Source organism: Papilio xuthus, unplaced genomic scaffold (genome assembly GCF_000836235.2).
Source record: "Papilio xuthus unplaced genomic scaffold, Pxut_1.1 DF827679.1, whole genome shotgun sequence".
Classification (NCBI taxonomy): domain Eukaryota; kingdom Metazoa; phylum Arthropoda; class Insecta; order Lepidoptera; family Papilionidae; genus Papilio; species Papilio xuthus.
Window position 1 is genome coordinate 1,350,776 of NW_013530970.1, and position 20,638 is coordinate 1,371,413.

General features: G+C 34.0%; 3 protein-coding genes across 8 annotated transcripts in view; all 3 read left to right on the forward strand.

Annotated features, from left to right (window-relative positions):
* Positions 1-689: 689 nt before the first annotated feature.
* On the forward strand, positions 690-2,600 carry LOC106117867 (uncharacterized). 2 transcript variants are annotated; one of them, XM_013312353.1, is made up of 3 exons: positions 690-1,320; positions 1,917-2,160; positions 2,413-2,600. In XM_013312353.1, exons 1-3 carry the CDS (start codon positions 1,276-1,278, stop codon positions 2,580-2,582), a joined length of 459 nt encoding a protein of 152 aa, XP_013167807.1. In that variant the 5' UTR covers positions 690-1,275; the 3' UTR covers positions 2,583-2,600. The 2 variants fall into 2 exon arrangements, with proteins under 2 accessions (XP_013167807.1, XP_013167808.1); XM_013312354.1 differs by having other exon boundaries at positions 1,917-2,130.
* Positions 2,601-4,747: 2,147 nt separating this feature from the next.
* LOC106117961 (vanin-like protein 2) lies at positions 4,748-13,560 on the forward strand. 4 transcript variants are annotated; one of them, XM_013312496.1, is made up of 10 exons: positions 4,748-4,865; positions 5,806-5,922; positions 6,318-6,443; positions 7,220-7,389; positions 7,821-8,035; positions 8,687-8,773; positions 8,916-9,019; positions 9,464-9,655; positions 12,771-12,895; positions 13,090-13,560. In XM_013312496.1, exons 1-10 carry the CDS (start codon positions 4,761-4,763, stop codon positions 13,469-13,471), a joined length of 1,623 nt encoding a protein of 540 aa, XP_013167950.1. In that variant the 5' UTR covers positions 4,748-4,760; the 3' UTR covers positions 13,472-13,560.
* A 791-nt stretch (positions 13,561-14,351) lies between these two features.
* LOC106117666 (glucose dehydrogenase [FAD, quinone]) overlaps positions 14,352-20,638 on the forward strand; it is a 40,875-nt gene continuing 34,588 nt past the window's right edge. Inside the window, exons 1-9 of one of the 2 annotated variants that reach the window (XM_013312065.1) lie at positions 14,352-14,541; positions 14,917-15,036; positions 15,779-15,891; positions 16,244-16,369; positions 16,711-16,835; positions 17,947-18,179; positions 18,777-18,937; positions 19,701-19,814; positions 20,076-20,133. In XM_013312065.1, the coding sequence (XP_013167519.1) occupies positions 14,469-14,541; positions 14,917-15,036; positions 15,779-15,891; positions 16,244-16,369; positions 16,711-16,835; positions 17,947-18,179; positions 18,777-18,937; positions 19,701-19,814; positions 20,076-20,129 (1,119 nt within the window). In that variant the 5' untranslated portion in view covers positions 14,352-14,468 and the 3' untranslated portion in view covers positions 20,130-20,133. Of the gene's footprint in view, positions 14,542-14,916; positions 15,037-15,778; positions 15,892-16,243; positions 16,370-16,710; positions 16,836-17,946; positions 18,180-18,776; positions 18,938-19,700; positions 19,815-20,075; positions 20,134-20,638 lie in introns of those variants that run through there. The other variant, XM_013312063.1, reaches the window with a different exon arrangement.

Consider the following 20,638-nt stretch of genomic DNA (forward strand, 5'->3'; position numbering starts at 1 on the left):
GAGGCCGAGCGCAGATGGCGCTTAGCCTAAACCTCGTTTAAGAGTAACAAGACTCGAGGGCTCCCTCAGGACCTTCGACTCGGGCTGTTACTTCGTTACTGTTACCTGATTGAGAGGTCACTGAGCTCTTAGATCGCTTAGGTGGACGCTCCATGGAGTGACTGGTCACAAGGGCCCCCGAGAGCGGAACTCGGCTTGGGCTGTCACATATTACGCGTTTAGCATTACGATTCATGGATGCCCGAGAGGGCCGAACCTCGGCTTGATCGGTTGCTATTAATATATCTTACAATGTCTATGGGCGTCGTTATACCCGCAGGTCATTTGCCCCTTCTCTTAAAAAAAGATTTCTGAAGAAAACATTTTTGTTTTCATTCGAAAAATGACAACGTACAAATGACGTATTTACCTATAAATGTTATATTGCGTACAGTTAGGTAACTGCATACGTTTGTAATGTTCACGAAATAAACTCATTTGCCAATACGTAATGGAGATATGATTGAAGCGAACCGGTTTGAAGCGGATCGCGGCGTGCCTTCGCTGCGTGTTGTGCCAGCCAATTGACCCGCGATAAACTTATAAAATATTACTCGTTTCTTTACACCGTATAATAATTATATCACTAATATTTTTACCAATACATTAACTTATTTTTAAATTATATTATTATAATAATAACTCCTTTCTTTAATAATAATTTAGTGACAAGTCCCTTGATTTTTCTTTCATGAACTTCTTTTTTCTGTCAGGGTAAAGCCCCTTTTACATATTTCCTGGCCGACTTTTTTCAATGATATCCATGATTTTTGATGAAGAAACTTTTTGGGTTTTATCATCACTTCTGGCCATCATGTTATTCCTGTTTAGTAAATCAGCGCTGTGAAAGAGTTTCAAAATTGACATTATTTATTTTCTCCAAAAAAAAGTAACTTATTACAAAAACTTTGCCAAATATCGCGTTCATCTCATTCATTTTAAATTGTTAAAACGTAATTATTGAAATGCATTTTATTCCCGGCCCGAAAGAGGTTGATTTCGAATCGAGTCAAACGAAGAACTGTTCGCTTGGGGGCTGGAGATCAATATTGTTCTGTTTCGTTTTGTTTGTGATATTTCGTGATGTTACGTTTCGGAGTTGGTTTGTTAAAACACCATTGTTTGTGGCCAAGACAATACTGGACACATTGTTTTTAAAGAGCCTCTCTGATTTCAACAACTCCATATAGTGTTTCGACCACGCTTCGTCAACTGCGTCAAAGTTTTTTATCTGTGATGGCTTCATTATTACTTGTATTCTTTTTAATTTTATTAATTGAGGTAGTTATATCATATAATGTAACGATTAAATTTCCAATGTGGTGTACGTTTGGTTTTAAAACGTGTACATTTAATTTGAATTTGTTTTTCGATTTGTTGCGTTAATTTTGGTATGTTTTTATTTTTAACAACACGTTTTTTTTTTTAATTCATTACACGAATTTCTAACCATGCTTTTATGTGATGGAATAATGCAATAGATTTAGTGCAAATTAATAATTAATATGTAATTCATACAAATAATTTTAAGGTATTTGTCACGTTTTTTAACTTTTATTTTGGACGCCTTGAGTCCATTACAGTTGTTTGTTGTGGTTTATGAATATATATATTGCTCGTTTCCTATCCTTGCAAAAGAACACCTATAAAAGAATTCGGAACTGTAATTAAAAGATATGCAAGTAGAGAAGATGTCTGGGTAACTTGAACTCTCTGGTTTAATTAAAGATTTTTAACAAGAAACTATATTTCGTTTTGTTTGTTTGTTACCCAAGTAATGTTTGTTATAACGCTCAGTATTTTACCTAAGTGTGTGTATTTGTTTCCCTCATTATGCTTTTTTTAATTGTTGATTAACTATAACATGATAATTCCAGAATCCCTTAAGAGCTACAAAGTTAAAAGACTTGAATGTGAATGATTATCCGTTGACCAAGTCCCTGGGCTTCTCCATGGACACAAAGCTGGGGAAGAAACTGGAGGACGCGATGTTCAGCCAAGGTTACATGGAGCAGTACCAGGACGTCATGCGCGCCAGCCGCGAATCCTTTGAAAGTTTCGAGCGTGACAAGGAGAGGAGGCGACGACGAGGTAAAAGTTCCACGGAAGTTGATAGGGAAGGTGAGTTACTATAATGAGTAATTGAATATCAACTTACTATCTACACCTATACGATAATACAGTACTTACAAATGTTTTTTGTCCTGTATAAAAGTAATAAAAAGATATAAAACGCCTGTCAAATTTAAATAGCAATAGCTCTAAAATGATTTTATTGAGCATCTTCAATTACTGATCTTGTTCGTATATACGACTTATCTGCGTTATACACAATACATGCATAATTTGATTATTAATTGATTAAATAATTAGGTATAGTGGAACGGCGACGCGGCGCTGGTCGCCTACGTTCTGAAGTGGGTCGGCGACGCGCGCGTTCGCAGGCGCTACGTAGAGACAAGCTGAACACGCAGAGTCTGCGAAGTCATCTAGAGCATTCCAAACAATCAACGCAGCGCGACTCACATGCCATATCCTCATAGATCACATATCAATAAATTGCCACATTTGTATGTCATTTTTAATTCATCCTAACCCTTAAACAAAATGAACTAACAAAAATCTAACCTTGACACCTTAATGTCATAAAACCTGCTTTATAATATTGCTATCTCTCTCACACTATTTGAAATTAACGTTTTACAAAACTAGATAATTATTTTTAAAATCGAGCTATTAATATTATTCTAATAATATACACTAGGTGACAATAAAATATACGTATTCATTCAATATTCAAAGTTCAATGAAAATATGAAAACATTTAAATTATCAGATAAAACATATAGATATGAAACATTAGCCATCGTATGAGGCCGAGAGTGAATTATACTGATGTGACGTCACAACGTAAACTAATCTTTGATAAACAAAGAGTAAACGAAATGATGAACATAAATCAAAAAATGTTATCTGTCAATCAACTAATATAGAAATATAAAGGATTCTCCAGTTATTTAAAAAAATAGGAAGGAACATAGGGATTAAAATAAGATTAAACAAACCAATATGATAAAATTATAATTGTATATTATCATTCTGTCAATATACGAGATAAAATACAAAACAGCTTTCTTATCAGCCAGTTTCTTCCGATGACGAAATTTTTTTTTTATTAAAAAAAAAAATTAAAAGTTTCTATATGTTTATTTATATAGATCTGTGGCAAAGTTTATCAAAACCTTATCCGTGAAGATGAAAGTTTTGTTGAATTGTTACTTTAGCTTATATTTAAGAAAAAGCGGAGGAACAAAATTGAGGATTATTTGATAAGGATTTATTGTTCGATAGGCGCATGTCTGTGAGTACACTTTATCTCACTAACTCGTAGTTCAATCGTATTAGGGCCTGTTTCACATTTTCCAAGTAAAGCGCTGGACACATGATACATGACACATGACTATTGCGACAAATCTTTTTTATGTTATTTTACTTTGAAACGAATATTATATTACATTTTAACCATCTTATATATATATATAAAAGAAAGTCGTGTTAGTTACACTATTTATAACTAAAGAACGGCTTTACCGATATGCCTCAAAATTCGTGAGGAGGTAGCTTAGAGCCAGGAGACGGACATAGGATACTATTTATTCATTTTTTTTTCGTATTTATGCCTTGAAGAGCTGCTTTTTATTTAACTTACTAATATTATAAATGCGAAGGTGTAGATGGATGTGATGTGGATGGATGGGTGGGCTACACTAATTAAGTTTTTGATATATCCACGTGGACGGAGTCGCAGGCGACAGCTAGTTTAGTTATAAGAAAGTCGCGCGAACAGATCGTTTTAATACTATGTGAAATTAATTATTTTGGTAAATTTAAAGCTAAAAATATTGCTTATATTAAGAACAAAAACTGTTTAATTTATAGAGATAGGTTAGAAAAGAAATGTTATATTTATATTTCCAATAATTTTCTTTGTACGTGCGTTTACATTTCTAAGAAAAATAATATCAAACCGTAACAAATTAATGCAACAGTGCATACGAGACAAGGTTCGCTGAATGAGACAGCGCTCCGGTGAAGTCCCGTGTCCCATACGATGAAATTGTCACTGTTTCCATTGTCCCGAAGTAAACATTGTAAAAATATTTAACTAGAGACAATATATAATTTCCTAAAATATCATTTTTTAAATAGTTTAATTCCCTCTCTATGTTTTCTAGTTTACTTGTAAAATCACAGTGACTTTTCTCAGAAAGATCTTGACAAACAAATAGTAAGCGACTTGTTTTGGCGACGAAAGAACAAAATATCGGTGACGCGTGCCTGTAAACGAACCTTTATGACATTGTATTATGTAGCTTAGCGACTAAAATCGCCAAGTTTCAAAGATTTACTTAGCCTTATGTACAAAGATCCAAGTCGCCAGTAAAATGTTTTGGCGACAATTTTACCTATAGATTATTTTCTTAACATTAACATCGATGCAATTATGCTTACTAATATAAATGCGAAAGTAACTCTGTCTGTCTGTCGTTCATGCAAAAAGTACTGAATCGATTTAATACTGACTGGAAATAATAGGTACCGAACTTTATCTATATGTTAGTTATTCGTAAGCGTGTAAATGAGAATATTGATAAGAAATAAATCTGCAGATATCTCGATTATGTGTGAGTTAATATATAAAGTACCGCATATAACCTCTGATGATTATTTATCATAGTGAATCTCGCAGCATGTTTTGTTCAAACGTGATAATGTCTCCGATATTTTTATTATTTATGTCGTGTCTATTTGGGATTTCTTTGCAGGTCTGTGTACTTTTTTAACAATAAATATTTTATATAATTGGATATTGGAAGAAATAAATAAAATACCGCTACATTTAAACTGACATTTCTCTAAACTGTCATAGGATACATTGAGTTACAATTTAGTAGTTGTAACACATGTATTGTTGTCTCTCTTCTTTTCATAGAGAATGAGCGAGACGACAATATGTTTTCATATCCCACAGTTCCGACAGAGGAACGTACGTAAAATAAGGAAATTCGTTTCGAATTTAAAATTACCGCGCATTGAGTTCAATGGATACTGCCAAGGTTGTTTTATATATGTTTTCGCGGCATCAGCCAACTTGGTCAGACACAGACAGTTCTAAACGGGAGTCCGTGCAGTAAATACTCGTATAAAACATGTTATGTAAATAACAACGATCGAATTTAAACTCTATGTGATTTTAACTTTAATATAAAATTCGTTCTTAAAAGTTTAGTCAATTGAGTATATTTTCCCTTGAACAATGCGATTGTTTATGTCAAGTTTGTTTCTTTGTCTCGTCTTTTATTCGGAACAGGTAAATAGACTACATTATTTATTATTTTCTTTTAATTTATTTCCTAGACTCAATTACTTACTACTATTTACACTACTAATATTTTATTCTTGATAGATTTATATTTCAAACAATATTTGAGGTTATTTTTTTAAATGACCTTTGAACTGTACTGATTTTAATTCAGTAAATTGTCTGGTTTAGCCTAGTGGCACGATGACTTACCGTGAGTTTCTAAAACCAAACTCATCGTTTAAAACATTTTGTTATCTTAAACATATTAAATATACAGGGATGACGTTTTAACCGAGGATTTCGGTCTCAGAAAATCACGTTAACTTCTAAAGCAAAGTCCAAGGGTTTGTCTTTTGTTGGCGCGGCATTGATTGGAAAATAATTATTGTTTTTGTTTCCAGAAATCGACGCCGCAAGATGACAGCTATGTAGCAGCCGTGGTGGAGTATCAGGTCAACACAAATGTCTCCATCAACACACAGAACTATGTTGATTTGATAAAAGAGGCCGCCGAAAAGGTGATAAGAATATAAAACTATGTATTGAAGAATTTATAAATTAAATTAAATTAACATTTTATAATTCATAAAGTCAAATATTGATTGAAAAGAGACGATGCAATACTGCTATAACCTTCTTACATGAATCAGCGTAAAGATGTCTTCATCCACAATCTTTTGAATGACCAGTCTATGTCTATAGAAGGTCTATGGTCATCGTGTACTTGGATTTTGACTTTTAATCGTATGCATCTCTCTCTTTCATTCTCTAAGTAAAAACTTGAGATGGCTACATTTTGAATCGATACATCTCTCTCTTTCATTTTCTAAGTAAAATTTTGAGATGGCTATATTTTGAATATGGAACGCTACATTCATACATATTAAAAGTCATGATCGTTTGTTGTTTTCAGAATGCAGATATAATAGTTTTTCCAGAGATGACCCTCACTAGAGGGCAGCGTCGTATTCCGATTCCTTTTCACGGTATCCTCAAGACCACTCCCATACCAGCTTTAAACCCCGAGTTATATGATGAAGTAAGTATGATGATTACGTGTGGTTTACAATGTCAGTTCATTTGGCACGGTATTAATTTACCGTAATGGTACTTGTAGTATCCTTCTGCAAATAATCACAACAATGTAGCACAGTCTTTGTAGAAATAGATAAACAAACTTGAGTATCATTGAAGTAGTTTATATGACAGTTATAAATAAATAACACATGATTTTTTGAGTCAAAGCGTCTGTGACTCAGGAACTTAAGCAATTGACTTGTAATCTGCAGGTCCCGGGTTCAAATCCAGCCTTTTATCAATGTGTTTTTCGATTGTCGATTTACATATGTACATATACCCGACGTTCTTACGGTATAGGCATCGTAATGCAACCTGCACATATTTGAGAAGAAAATCAAAAGATATGTGTGAAGTCAACCAACCAGCACTTGGTCAGCGTGGTTGACTGGCCTAGTCAACCCTTACTTAGGGTAGGCTCCGAGCCTCTCGATGGGGACATATAGTGAGCTGATGATGACGTTTCGAGTCAAATTATTATCAAAGCAAAATGCAATAGAATAACAATTTTTGGACCAGAAATCCAAGATTCCCAGAACACCCCATAAAAACTGTAGAATACAATTTGTTACACTTGTATTAATATCGCCATCCTTTTCATTCTCTTCCACAAAACTGAGACTACAATATGTACTAAATTACAATGAATGAACTACTTGACCACGAAACTAAAATTTAGTCGCGATGTGGCCGAAAGATCGTACCTAACTTCGTCCTAATAACAATAACTTCTTACAGATTCTAGTATCAATATCTGTAGCAGCTCGTGTACACCAAATCTACGTGGTGATCAACGTACAAGAAGTGATGGATTGTAACGACGCACCCGGGGAATACTGTCCCGAACAGAAAGAGTACCTGTTTAACACTAACGTTGTGTTTGATAGAAATGGTGCTGTTATTGATCGGTCAGTATGCTTTAAATTCTTTCTCTGACCTTCATTTATGATTTCCTTCTATTTTTGAAAGTACTTTCTTCTACTTTTAATGAATTGGATCATCTGACACTCTTTTACTTCATAGACTTTTCAACTTAGAACAAAATATTCAGATCCTTACCTGATTGTCTAATCTGATTAATGCTATCGATAGAATGTTATGACAACATCGATGGTCTTTTCTTTGTAAAAAGTTTATGAAAAGATGTTTGTTAGACGGTATCTCCAAAGCGTCTCAACAGATCTTGAAGTTTGGCACAGGCGTAGAACATAATCTGGAAGAATACATAGGCTACTTATTAAGTTTATTTTTAATTCCACACGCACGGATTCGCGGGCCGCAGCTAGTATCTATGTTATATAAAAGACGAACATAACATTTGTCTTATTTCATCTTACAGTTACCGTAAAATAAACTTATTCGGCGAGTTCACTCGTACACCAGCTTTGAAGCCGGAACTGGGCGTCTTCACTACCGACTTCGGGGTGACTTTCGGCCATTATATTTGCTTCGACCTTATGTTCCAAGTGCCAGCTGTTCAGGTCGTCCAGAAACATAATATTACTGACGTGATATTTACTACCATGTGGTTCTCTGAGATGCCTTATTTAACTGGTAAGTTTTGCAAGTTATTGTTTTTATTCATCTTATTTTTAATATGTTTTATGTGTTTAACAGTGGTAGAGCAAGCTTTCACTATCGCACGAATTGTCCCGGCTCGCCCGGTGAAATACCACGACCACACAGAAGACAGCTGTCAAGTGGAAGTAAATCCGCGTTTCGTCTGATGAGTATGCGTCCCGGAGGGCTAATTTAGTCCTCTTTCCTTTCCTACCCTTTTTCTCTAATAAGGAAAGGATGGGAAGTGGAAGTGGACTTTCCGGATGAGAGAATGCATAGAAAGGGAAAATGTTTTCTTTCTGTGCATCCTCTCCTCCGTCGATTAAAGGTAGGCAACGCGTATGCAATTGCGTACGTCTATGGGCAACGGTCACTTCGCTATTTCAGCGATTTCAGATGGCCGCTCGCTCGTTTGCCACCTTATGATATAAAAAAAATGTTAACACACATGTCAAAATTTTTCAATTATAAGTCTACTACTTTAACTATTTTTTCTTTATTGTTTTCAATAAAGTTGAAGAAAGAACTTTAGGTAAGATTTTGGCTTAAAATACAATAGATCTAAAGGATAGTATCCAGGTCACGAAAAATATGTTTCTTCTTGTGTTGCGTTTTGTCAACAATACGTAAATGTTTGAATTGCAGCTGTGGAAATCCAGGAGGCATACACGTACGCAATGAACGTTAACTTCTTAGCTGCGGGCGCAAACAACGTCAGAGTGGGAAGTGCTGGTGAGTTATACACACATTATTTTTCTTAAAAATGAAAACAAACACACTTGTTGCCAGTGTTTTAAGTTTTTTATTTTTTATTTAAGAAATGAGTTCTTATTAAAAAAATTGTAGTGGAATTGATTAGCGCTTTTGTTTACAGGCTCAGGTATTTACTCAGGCAAAGCTGGTTCTCTTATCAGTGTAATGCCCGGCGTGCCTACAACTAGACTTCTAGTAGCTAAAGTGCCTAAAGTGCCGGGAGAGGTAAACTACTAAGTGATATATATAACATACACACATAGTCATGTACAAATATCCTCTCTCTATGGTATGGTCAGCTGTAAGAGAAGTCTTTTAGATTTAAGCTCACCAGTACTTCACCACATTTCTATTCTCATATTAAAAACACCACTTTACAAAGCTTTAAATACATTAAAAAAACGAATAACTAAGTGCCGAAGTACTTGAAGACAATCAGAGGGATGTATAATTCACGCGGAAGGCCGAAATTAAACTGGATGAAGACGACTGAGATCACAAAAATGTCTGTGTATAGTAACAAAAAGCCCAAAATAGACCGATATGGAGAAATTTACTTTACCAGGTCCAGGTTTATCCGCGGCTGTAGTGCTTATGATGATGATAAGTACTTGAAAGAAATTATTATACTGTTTCAATCACTGAATTACTAATTTTCCATGGGTTTAGGTCAAAGAAGACTATCCAGGTCCTATAAGAGACGACCCTAAGGCCCTGGACAGCTTGGTGTTGATCAGTGACCCCTCGTTGCCGTCACACATGAGTCGCCCCCTAGTGAGCGGCAGCCAGGAGTTTACACTCACCACCAATGAGATCTCCTGCAAGTTCTCCGTCAAACTGCAACTTAAAGATGGTGAACAGGTAAGAATGCTATGCTTAATGCTGTAGTTAATAAGGGTTCATTTTAGCTTGTTAATTTATATTTATAATAACGTTATCCAACTATTGAGTTGTTCTAATTCAAGATCTTTGTATGCAACGTAATTAACTTTTGTTTAATTAGCTAATTTATTAGCGCGAGTTTCTGACACCAAAATCTTTATAGAATATATCGTTATCCCTGTCATTATCTTTGACAAAACAGAGAGAACAATCTTAAACGGGGATTTTGGTGTTGGAAACTCACAGTCATTCTAACAGAAAATAGCTTTTATTGGATTTTATGCAAAATATTAACTTATGTGCGTATTTTTGCTGATTTTCAAAACAAATAAATACATATATCAGTAGAAATTGGATTCATTTAGTGCACATGAAACTATCACTATTGCTTTTAAATAGTTTCATTGAATGATCGCATGTAATAACTGCACATCAAAGGTAAGTAACTACACAATTAACTTTATCGGAATTGCTTGACTTATACATCGCAAAATGGGTTCCCATATGCTTTTAATCGTAAATACTATATTTATTTATATGTTACGCCACAATCAATCCATCATGGGGTCAACAATTGCAACTGGAAAGCTGGAAAGGAAAATCGCGCCAGTTCCATTATACTTAATTAAACTGGGGATATACCAGGATTGCATAAAATACGACTGCATTCTTGTAGCTAGTTATTTAAATGCTTTTGTAGCAATGGTCACTTATGATTTTAAGCCATTTTCCTGTCTTTAAAAACGTAAATGCTAAATAAACATTTGGTGTATGTCTCGTTATTTCATCTCTACCATTGTCCCTGTTAACATAATTTTTCTTTTTTCATGAGGATTATTGAATTTATTCAAAGTTTAATTTCCAGGGTCCACATTATATGGCACTAGCAAAGGATGGTATTAACACGTATTCTAGGAAGGATCTCGGCGTAGCAACTTGCGCCGTGGTCGCCTGTAAGAACGACACAATAAAAAGTTGCCCTTATAGGTATTAAAATTTAACATAATTATGTCTTAATCCTTGTTTTTATTGCCGGAACACTTGCACAGAATTATATTGTCATGATTCTTGTATACATCTATATATATATATATATATATATATATATATATATATATATATATATATATATATATATATATATATATATATATATATATATATAGATGTAGATGTATATATGATGTATGTATATAAAGTCGTGTTAGTTACACTATTTATAACTCAAGAACGGCTTTACCGATATCCCTGAAAATTGGTGAGGAGGGAACTTAGAGCCAGGAGACGGACATAGGATACTATTTATTCTTTTTTTTTCGATTTTTTTTAACTTACTAATATTATAAATGCGAATGTTTAGATGGATTTGATGTGGATGGATGGATGGGTGGGTTACACTAATTAAGTTTTTTATAAATCCACGCGGACGAAGTTGCGGGTAACAGCTAGTATATTATAAAAAGGAAAGATTTGTATTGTTTGTATTATAGACTCCGAAAATATTGAATCTATTTGAAATCTTCCATTGTTAGGAAGCTGTACTATCCCTCGGTGTTATAGGCTCGATTTTCATTTAATTTTGTGCAGTCGAAGTCGCGTGCAATTGCTAGATTTTATACCTTTTTACGGTTATTTTAGCAATAGAATTTTATTATTATTTAGCACGAACAGTTGAAGATGTAGTTTATTTATCGTTGCGTCGATTCTATTTTTCTTCAATTAATGAAGCAATTTCGATATATCTAAAAATCTTTGATTCATATAAAAAATAGCTGTCGCCCGCGACTCCGCCCGTTCGGAATAATAAAAAAACTTTATAAGTAGTGTATGAGCTCTTCTAGATTATGTTCTATATCTATGCCAAATTTCAGCGAGATCCATGCATCTGTTCCGGTGATACTTTCAAATACACTTTTTCATTTTTAAGTAAGAAATATGAATTAGTAAGATTCATTGGATATTTCAGATTCGAGAAGACAGAAGACAATGTGGTGATAGAAGATTTAGTGATAGAGATGACGTCATACTCACATCATTACAATGCGTCCCTGCAATGTGACGACATCATATACTATCCAATATCTTTCACGAACGACAAATTCCCCGTCAGACCAAAGAATGTTACATTTCTAGAAACTTCTAAGATTAATTCGAACGAAGTTTTATCATCATGCGAGAATAATTTAAACATAGATTTTAATGGACATAAAGAACATATAGTTTACAAAATAAATGCACCACAAAACAATATAGTATCTTTTGGTGTTTGGGGTCGCGTTTACAACAGAGATTTTGATCATAACAAGAAACCAACGGCAGATGATTTGAAAAATTACTTGGAAATTGAAGATTGGATTTATAAAATGGAAAAGAAAAATAATAAAATCTAACCAGACTGGAAGATTAGACTAAAGTTTATAAAATAAGAATCTTTTTTTTTTATCCGAGATTTTTTTTTCTAAAAATTTATTGTAATTGATACAATTTAAAAGTTATTCGAAATATAAATATCGTTCAAATAACAATATGTTTGTTTTTTGTACAAGGAAGTTCTTAAAATATTTTTTTTAAATATTAGTAGATTTTTTTGTAAATTTACTAATATTTCTTTTACCATTCCAACTAAGCTCTAGGCTTGTGCTAGGACATAGTTTCCGACAATAGTTGAATGACGGGATTCGAACCCTCGAGCCTCGATCGTGATCGGAAATCGGTGATCTTAACCATTAGGCTATTGACGCTTAAAAACTAGTTGTTGCCAACGACTCCGTCCGCGCGGGATAAAAAAACTTAACTAGTAGCCTATGTGTTTTCCAGACAATGTTCTCATCTATCCCAATTTCAGTGATATACATGCAACCATTCTGAAGATACCTTCAAACAATCATCCATCCATCCAAACATTCGCATTTATGATATTAGTAAGAAGTAAAATTATTTTAGTAGGCTTTTCATTTCGATTCCTACTTATAACATTCCTAGTTTAAAATTTTCCTGTTTCAATACCGTGAAAGAATATAACATTAGAGAAACTATCTACTACTTACTATACTGCTTAAATACTTCTCAATAAATAAAGGAAAATTATGTTTAGTTCTACAGATATAGAGCAGCGGCTTTCACTGGAGTACGTAGCTTCTCCGGCATGGCAACAGGAGGGAACAGGATCTGTTCAGTGGTGGCATGTATCGGTGATACCATGGATACGTGTGGTAGGAGGTGAGCTACATCTCAAACATTTGGTCTCTAAGACATTATAAATTAGGTGACCATATGTCCCTTAGCACATATGTATAATGAAAAATAATGTTAAAAAGAACTGCTTATAAAAACATCAAATTGCTGTCTTGTATAAAATTGAACATTTCTATGTTTTCTTTTTTTAAGGTTTTTATTTGATTTTAAATTTACAGATTCCCAAGTTATCAAGAAAACACAACCGGCATATTTGAAGAGCTGAGTATAACAGCAATAATGCCAACTCCTCAAAGAGTTCAAGAACTAGACGCGGACGATTCAGTTTTCTACCCTGTATCACTAGATGTCGCTATTAATCCATTGAAACCGGAGCAATATACATACGAAAAGGCACTCTCCGCTGATGGACTTAAGACACATTTTAGTTTCAAATTGAATGGCTTGACAAGAAATTTGTATAGTTTCGCGGTTTGGGGTAGAGTTTTTGCTGATGACGGTAAAGAAGCAACTCCTCCGTTATCAAGTGGTGATAATTCTTTATTTATGAGAGTACCTGCTTTATGTTTATTAATACTGTCCATTTTCTTGACGTTATGATTAAATTAAATAGACAATTATTATTTGAATGTAATTGCGATCGCATTTTGTACTACATGTTGAATTAGAAACCAAGTTTAAAAGAAAAATTTAGTTTTTATTTATTTCTCTACCTTTAAATACAGTTTGTTAAATAATTTACAGCTTCAAAAGAATAACTTATTAAATTTTTACACGTTAAATGTTTGCGTACATACGTAATATTATTTATTTTAGTTTATCTTAAATAGTATTAATATAATAATTATAAACAGTTTAAGTAATTCTATTCAGAACAGTAGATATGACCAGGCTATCATATCGTAAAGGAAATAAACCGATGAGTTCTGTATAACCTTTTTTATCACAAGATAACCTATCTACTATGGTACAACAAGCGTTTATAAACGGTTTAAAATTTACTTTTGTATAGTGAACTACAGTTAGAAGAAAAGACAAGATGAACAGGAAAACACAAAAACAGACTTGCAAATGTGTAGCTAAACACTTATCGTTGGTTTCTGAACAATATATCAGTGTAAAACATTTTTATTTTGTAAAATAAACTAGCGTATGAACACAATCCCACTTGATGTTAAGTGATGGTCGAAAATTAATACGCGTATAAAATATCGTCATCCCTGTCATTACCTTTGAGAAAACAAAGATAACAATATATTTAAACAAGGAGTATGGTCTCAGAAAGCAATGTAATAATTCAAGGTCAGTTCATATGCATTCCGTGGGTTTTCCTTACTTTGCGCGCAATATCAAGATCAAGTCGCTAATGCGTAAAGTAAATAAATTTGTTGGAATGACATGTTTTTATACAAGTGTGGCGACAATGGAAATCCCGATTGACCCCCAACTGCGATAATAGATCGTTGTCAGTTTTACACATTATTTCGAACTAATCGCTTCTGTTAGTCGACTCGTTATCTTCGTGTGACGAGACGTGTTCGTGTAACTTGGCTGTATATAAAACTTTTGCCTTTTTAAATTAAAAAAAAAAAACAATATGGCCGCCCCTAGACGTGTGCTTGTCATTTACACTGGTGGGACTTTTGGAATGTTAAAAAATGAAAAAGGAGGTAAATACGAAAATTATTATTTTTAATTTTTTTCTTTTGTAAAATGCTTTTAACAGTTTAATATATTGTTATTATTTTTGGTAATTAATGCAGTAACAGCGGGTAATAAGTAATACCTAAGGTTGCAATAAAGAAATTTTAGAAAAATAAAATTTTAATTTTTTTTTAAATATAAACATTTTAGATGTCATTATTCATACTCTCTGTCTACCCATTTGTATCAAGATCTGTAAACAAATAAATTATACAACCGAACCGACGAGAAAAGTAACGATAACGATGACGATATGTAACAGGTTTTCCCAAACAAAAATAGAAACACTATCAGAGTAAATAACTCAATAGTTAAATAAATATATTCGTGAATAATTCTAGTGCTGGTGCCACAGAAGAATATAGAAAAAGTTATAAGAGGATTACCGCAGCTTCACGACAACGAATACTGGAAGAGATATTTAGCTAATACTGAAATGAAAGATTATTTAGCAATACCAGGTTAAGTATAATTATATTAAGTAACTAGCTGTCGCCCGCAACTCCGTCCGCGCGGTTTTAAAAATAGATGTTGGCCGAATCTCAGACCTACTCAATGAGCTTACAAAATTTCATGAGAATCGGTCAAGCCGTTTCACAGGAGTATGGGAACGAAAAAACACGAGAATTTTATATATAAGATTATATTGATAATACGATGAACCAACCTACATATTGACAGATTGATGGCCTTGTCACTTATACGGTTTCTATACTAGAGGTGATAAGGTCGTCAATGAAATCCTCTAATCCTTCTATACCTAGTTGGGAACGTATATTTCTTATGAGCTGATACATTCATATTAATATTAACAAATAATTTGTACTATTAAACTGATAATTAATAATATAAATTTAATAATAAATTAAAATTAAATATTGATTACAATACGTCAAGAAAATATTAAAATATTATCTTGCTATGATAATGACAATAATCTTTATTATAGAAGAATCATAAAAATAAGTTCTAATGCTATAACATGTATATTAATCCTCTGTATACATTATTCCAGTCCAGTGATCGGGTCTAGCGTTAGGCTGGAATTGTGTAAACTGGGCATTTTGATAGTTGAAACTCGCAGCCTCAATGTCTTGTCATTGTACGAGTTTGCATCAGTTTCTTTTAAACTAATAATAAACATTATGATTTTAATGTCATTTCATTTTTGTTATTTTGATACTATTTCATTTATATTTGCAGATGGTAAGGACACTGAACAGAAGATATTTTACAGAATTCATGAATACGACGAGTTGAAAGATTCATCAGATTTCACAATCGACGATTGGTTGAAAATGGTCAGAGATATAAAGGCGAGTTGTGTTGTAAATATAAACGTAAAGATTATTAATTTCTTCATTAATCTATGGATTTAAAAAAAAACTATTATTTTTAATTAAAAAACCGAAAAACCCAACTATGTGGACACTTACTGTTGGTTACAGAGACCAAAATCTTTGACTAATCCTAGATACTCAGTCTCAGAAACTCACACTAAAAGGCACTAAAAGGAAAAATACGAATCGAACAAACATTTCACTAGTCAAAAGCGATTCAGTCTTTTTGGCTACAGGATGTTACAATTGACAATCCAATCCGACAAACAAACAAGCAAAAGACATAATCCCGAGTAAGTCAAGGAACAAAGATATCTTTAAATTTCAGAGATTCTATCACGAGTACGATGGTTTCGTGGTACTTCACGGTACGGATACGACGGCGTATGGCGCGTCCGTTCTGTCCTTTATGTTGGAGGTCGTCGGAAAGACTGTCGTGCTTACCGGCGCTCAGGTAAATCATCTTTTCAGTCACTTGAAAACTGTTTATATAGGCAAATAGATTTAACTCACCAATGTAATGAATCCATAAGATAGAACTTATACAACTATTACGAAACAGCGGATACGTTGTTAAACTTTTATCGAAAAGATGGAAGTGGATACAAAAGGTCCTTTAGTGTTGGATGACCCACATGGACGTCGGATAAATTAGGCGATCTTCTACTTCTTTTGCTCAAATCTGCTATATTAAACATGAGAAAGACTCAACACCTCACCCATGATGAAAGAGTCTTTTTTCTTCCCTTCCTCGACAGTGCAATTTCTGTAGTTAAGTGTTGCTGTTGTGTCCAGGTACCGATATTCCAGCCCCGAAGTGACGGCAACAACAACTTCCTATGTGCAGTACTCATTGCAGCTACGCAATACATACCAGAAGTCACTGTGTTCTTTGGTGCTAAACTCTTCAGAGGATGCAGGTACGATTTATCTTCACCATATTCAGCACTAATTCGTTCACGGAAGAACGTAGGCTTCCACCATTGATTGTCACAATGGCCGGTCCTGTGCCGCCGCATCCAGTGAACTCCCGCAACCTTCACCAGATCATCCGTCAATCGTGCAGGGTGGCCTTCCTACGTTGCAGCCTATCTTACTAGTATTATAAATTGGTGTGATGGATTGATGTTTCTTAGAAGGTATCTCTAAAATTGCTGAACGGATCTCGATGAAATTTGGCTTAGTTCTAGAACATAGTCTGGAAGAACACATAGACTACTAATTCTGTTTTTTTTTAACTCCCAATGGACAGAGTCGCGGGTTTGATAGTAATAGTATTTGTGTTGATTCTTTTATTAATTTCATGTGTGGGTACTTATAAAAGTTTGCTTACAAAAGACGGTGTAAGATGAGATCGTTCAAATTACATTTCATTGTTCGTTCTTGTGGAAGTTCAGTTTGTGCACATATCAAATTTATATATATAAAAGAAAGTCGTGTTAGTTACACTATTTATAACTCAAGAACGGCTTTACCGATATGGCTGAAAATTTATGAGGAGGTAGCCGAGAGCCAGGAAACAGACATAGGATACTATTTATTCATTTTTTTTTCGAATTTATGCCTTGATGCTTTTTATTTAACTTACTTATATTATAAATGCGAATGTTTAGATGGATGTGATGTGGATGCTACACTAATTAAGTTTTTTTATTTGTCCACGCGGACGGAGTCGCGGACGACAGCTAGTAAGTTCATAAAATAATCGTTTTGGGATGTGAAAGTGAAACATAAATAATATGTTTGAAGTTTTAACTATTTTTACACATATACAGTGGAAATCTTACTAATATTATAAATGTGAATGTTTAGATGGATGGATGTTTGCTTAACAGTATCTCCAGAACGGCTTTATGATTCTGGCTGAAATTTGCCATAAATATAGAACATAGTCTGGAAGAACATCTATGCTATTAATCAAGTTTTTTTTTTTAATTCCGCGCAGACGGAGACGCGGACGATAGCTAGTCACATATAAATAAAGATTTATAATCTTTAAGTATCCAACTAAGCAACAGTATTTATTTTCAGAGTAAAGAAAGTATCGAATACTCGCATCTACGCGTTTGATTCACCAAACTTTCCACCATTATTAGAGGCAAAGACTACTTTAGACATTGACTCTCGTATGCTGATCCATCCGCGAGGATCCGTGCCTGACGAGTGCAGGATACACGACAAACTGTCCACCAAAGTCTACGTACTCAAAGTAGCACCAACAATAACTCCAGAACTTATAAGAGCTGTTTTTAATGGCATGGAAGGTAATTTTATCCATCATCTTGTACTCTATGTGATATTGCACGTGTTTTCGTCCTCAAAAACGAAGATCGAATAATCTTTCATTCCTGCACATTTGTAATTAAACCTCTCTTTATCAGGGTATTTTGTGAACACCAAAGACTTCCATCCTATTTTTTTATAAGATGACAAACGACTAACCGAATATATTATTATAAAGGTGGAAAGGGGAAAAGGACTAAAATAAGGTCTCCGGATCGCACACACATTCAAAATGTACTCGTAATTGCTTCAACTTGAGGGTAGTTTTCTGTATGGTCTTAGTATTGTACCGTGTGAGCCGACCCATTCTTGTGACAGGTGGAACAGATGTTGTTGCTGGCGTCTACTATTGTTATTTCTTAATAGTTAGTGTAGCATTCGTTGCGTTATATTTAGCTAGTTCACGTACCGACACGTGCTACCGGTCCAAAGGTCCATCGACTGACGTCCCCTCTCTCCGGCATGTACTAAAGACGTGTACGCTCGAGGCAAGCAACACTACGTTTATGCATACTACAGTTAGTATTTACTGAATTTGGAATCGAGTTATTTTCTTACTGAATAAATATCGCTTTTAGGTGTTGTATTGGAGACATACGGCAATGGTAACATTCCTATAAAACGTAAGGAAATATACAAAGAAATCGAGCGCGCGGTGAAGAACAATGTGCTGGTTGTGAATGTAACTCAATGTATCAACGGCACTGTGCTGGGGAAAGCTATCTATGAAACTGGATTGGTGAGTAACTTACTTCTTATCTTACTAATATCATAAATGTGATTGTTTAGATGGATAGTAGGATGTGTGTTTGAAGGTATCTCCAGAGCAACTCAACAGATCTCGCTGAATTTTGGCATAGATATAGAACATAGTCTGGAAGAACACATAGGCTACTTATTACGTTAAATTCCTCGTTGACGGAGTCGCGGGCGACAGCTAGTCTGTATATACATAAAACAAATCAAGCGAATAAGTAATGCCTACATATAAAATATTCATATTAATTTAAATAGTAATACAAATGTAAAATATGTTCATATGTTTGTTTGTACATTTATATTTATATTAAAAAGAGGAATGGTTTGATTGTTTGTTTGAACCCATTAAAATTCTTTCACTGTTGAAAAGCTACACTAACCTCTGGTGCCTATATTTATTGCTAGATTTTTTTTAATTCCGCGCGGACGTCTAATGTCTAGTCGCAATTTTGTGGAAACATTTAAATGACCGCCTAATACGACACTAACGGAGTGTATTCGAAGAAAAAAGGGCATACTCGATATCTTATATATAAAATTCTGGTGTGACAATTTTCGTTCCTATACTCCTCCGAAACGGCTTGACCGATTCTCGTGAAATTTTGTGAGCATATTGAGTAGGTCTGAGAATCGGCCAACATCTATTTTTAATCCCGCGCGGACGGAGTCGCGGGCGACAGCTAGTTAACGATATAAGTATTTAAAAAAATGTAAAGCAATAAGAGTTTATGTTAATATTTCAGTTGTTGTTGGAGTGCGGCGTGGTGCCGGCATTCGACATGACGGCGGAGGCGGCGCTCGCCAAACTCTCATACGTACTTACTAAGACTGACCTCAGTTATGCTGAAAAAGTCCAGGTAACTTCAATTATATTTTTAATGAAATTTATAGCTCATATTGTCTTGTATCTTACTAATATTATATGATAAATGCGAGTGTTTGGATGTTTGTTAGAAGGTATCTTCAGAACGGCTGCATGGATCGCGGTGAAATTTAGTACAGATGTAGAACATAGTCTGGAACAACACATAGATTACTAATTATGTTTTCTTTTTAATTCCGTGCGATCGGAATCGAGGGCGATAGCTAGTTAATAATAATTTCTTTTATTGTTTTAGTTAATGAAGACGAATATACGCGGAGAGTTGTACAATCCTGCACATTCAACATAACGAGGTTCGAATTACAATAAAAATTATTTTTTTTTCTAATAATTTTTTTTTATATTTAAGCAATGAATGATTGTGTAAATATATTTTGACATGATAATTATTTTTGTGGATTAAAACTAGTAACCAATCACGTAATGTTTAAAAATCTATGCTGACATTTCCAATAAGAAATCAACACAAACTTACAGTATAAATACGAAAGTTTAGATGGATAGATGTTTGTTTGAAGATATCTCTTGAACGGCTCAACGAATTTCGATATAATTTGGTACACATGTAGAACATAATCTGGAAGAATACATAGGCTACTAATTAAGTTTTTTTTTAATTCACGCAAACGGAATCGCGGGCGACAGCTAGTAATTTTAAAATTTAAACCAAACTTGAAACGAAATATAAAACATATCAATTAACAATGAATTTTCACTGTTTACCCGTTAACACGAATTGCGTGGTTAACCATGTTAAGTAATTATGATAAAATCAGTAAAACCTGTGAATTTATATTG

Bases quoted from the DNA above. Each gene is read 5' to 3' on its own strand.
- LOC106117867 (XM_013312353.1), top strand. From the start codon at position 1,276: ATGGCTTCATTATTACTTGTATTCTTTTTAATTTTATTAATTGAG. The intron at 1,321-1,916 runs GTAGTTATATCA...TGATAATTCCAG, and splicing joins TTTTAATTTTATTAATTGAG to AATCCCTTAAGAGCTACAAA. The intron at 2,161-2,412 runs GTGAGTTACTAT...TTAAATAATTAG, and splicing joins CACGGAAGTTGATAGGGAAG to GTATAGTGGAACGGCGACGC.
- LOC106117961 (XM_013312495.1), top strand. From the start codon at position 4,761: ATGATTATTTATCATAGTGAATCTCGCAGCATGTTTTGTTCAAACGTG. The intron at 4,866-5,805 runs GTCTGTGTACTT...TTTTGTTTCCAG, and splicing joins TATTTGGGATTTCTTTGCAG to AAATCGACGCCGCAAGATGA. The intron at 6,444-7,219 runs GTAAGTATGATG...AACTTCTTACAG, and splicing joins ACCCCGAGTTATATGATGAA to ATTCTAGTATCAATATCTGT.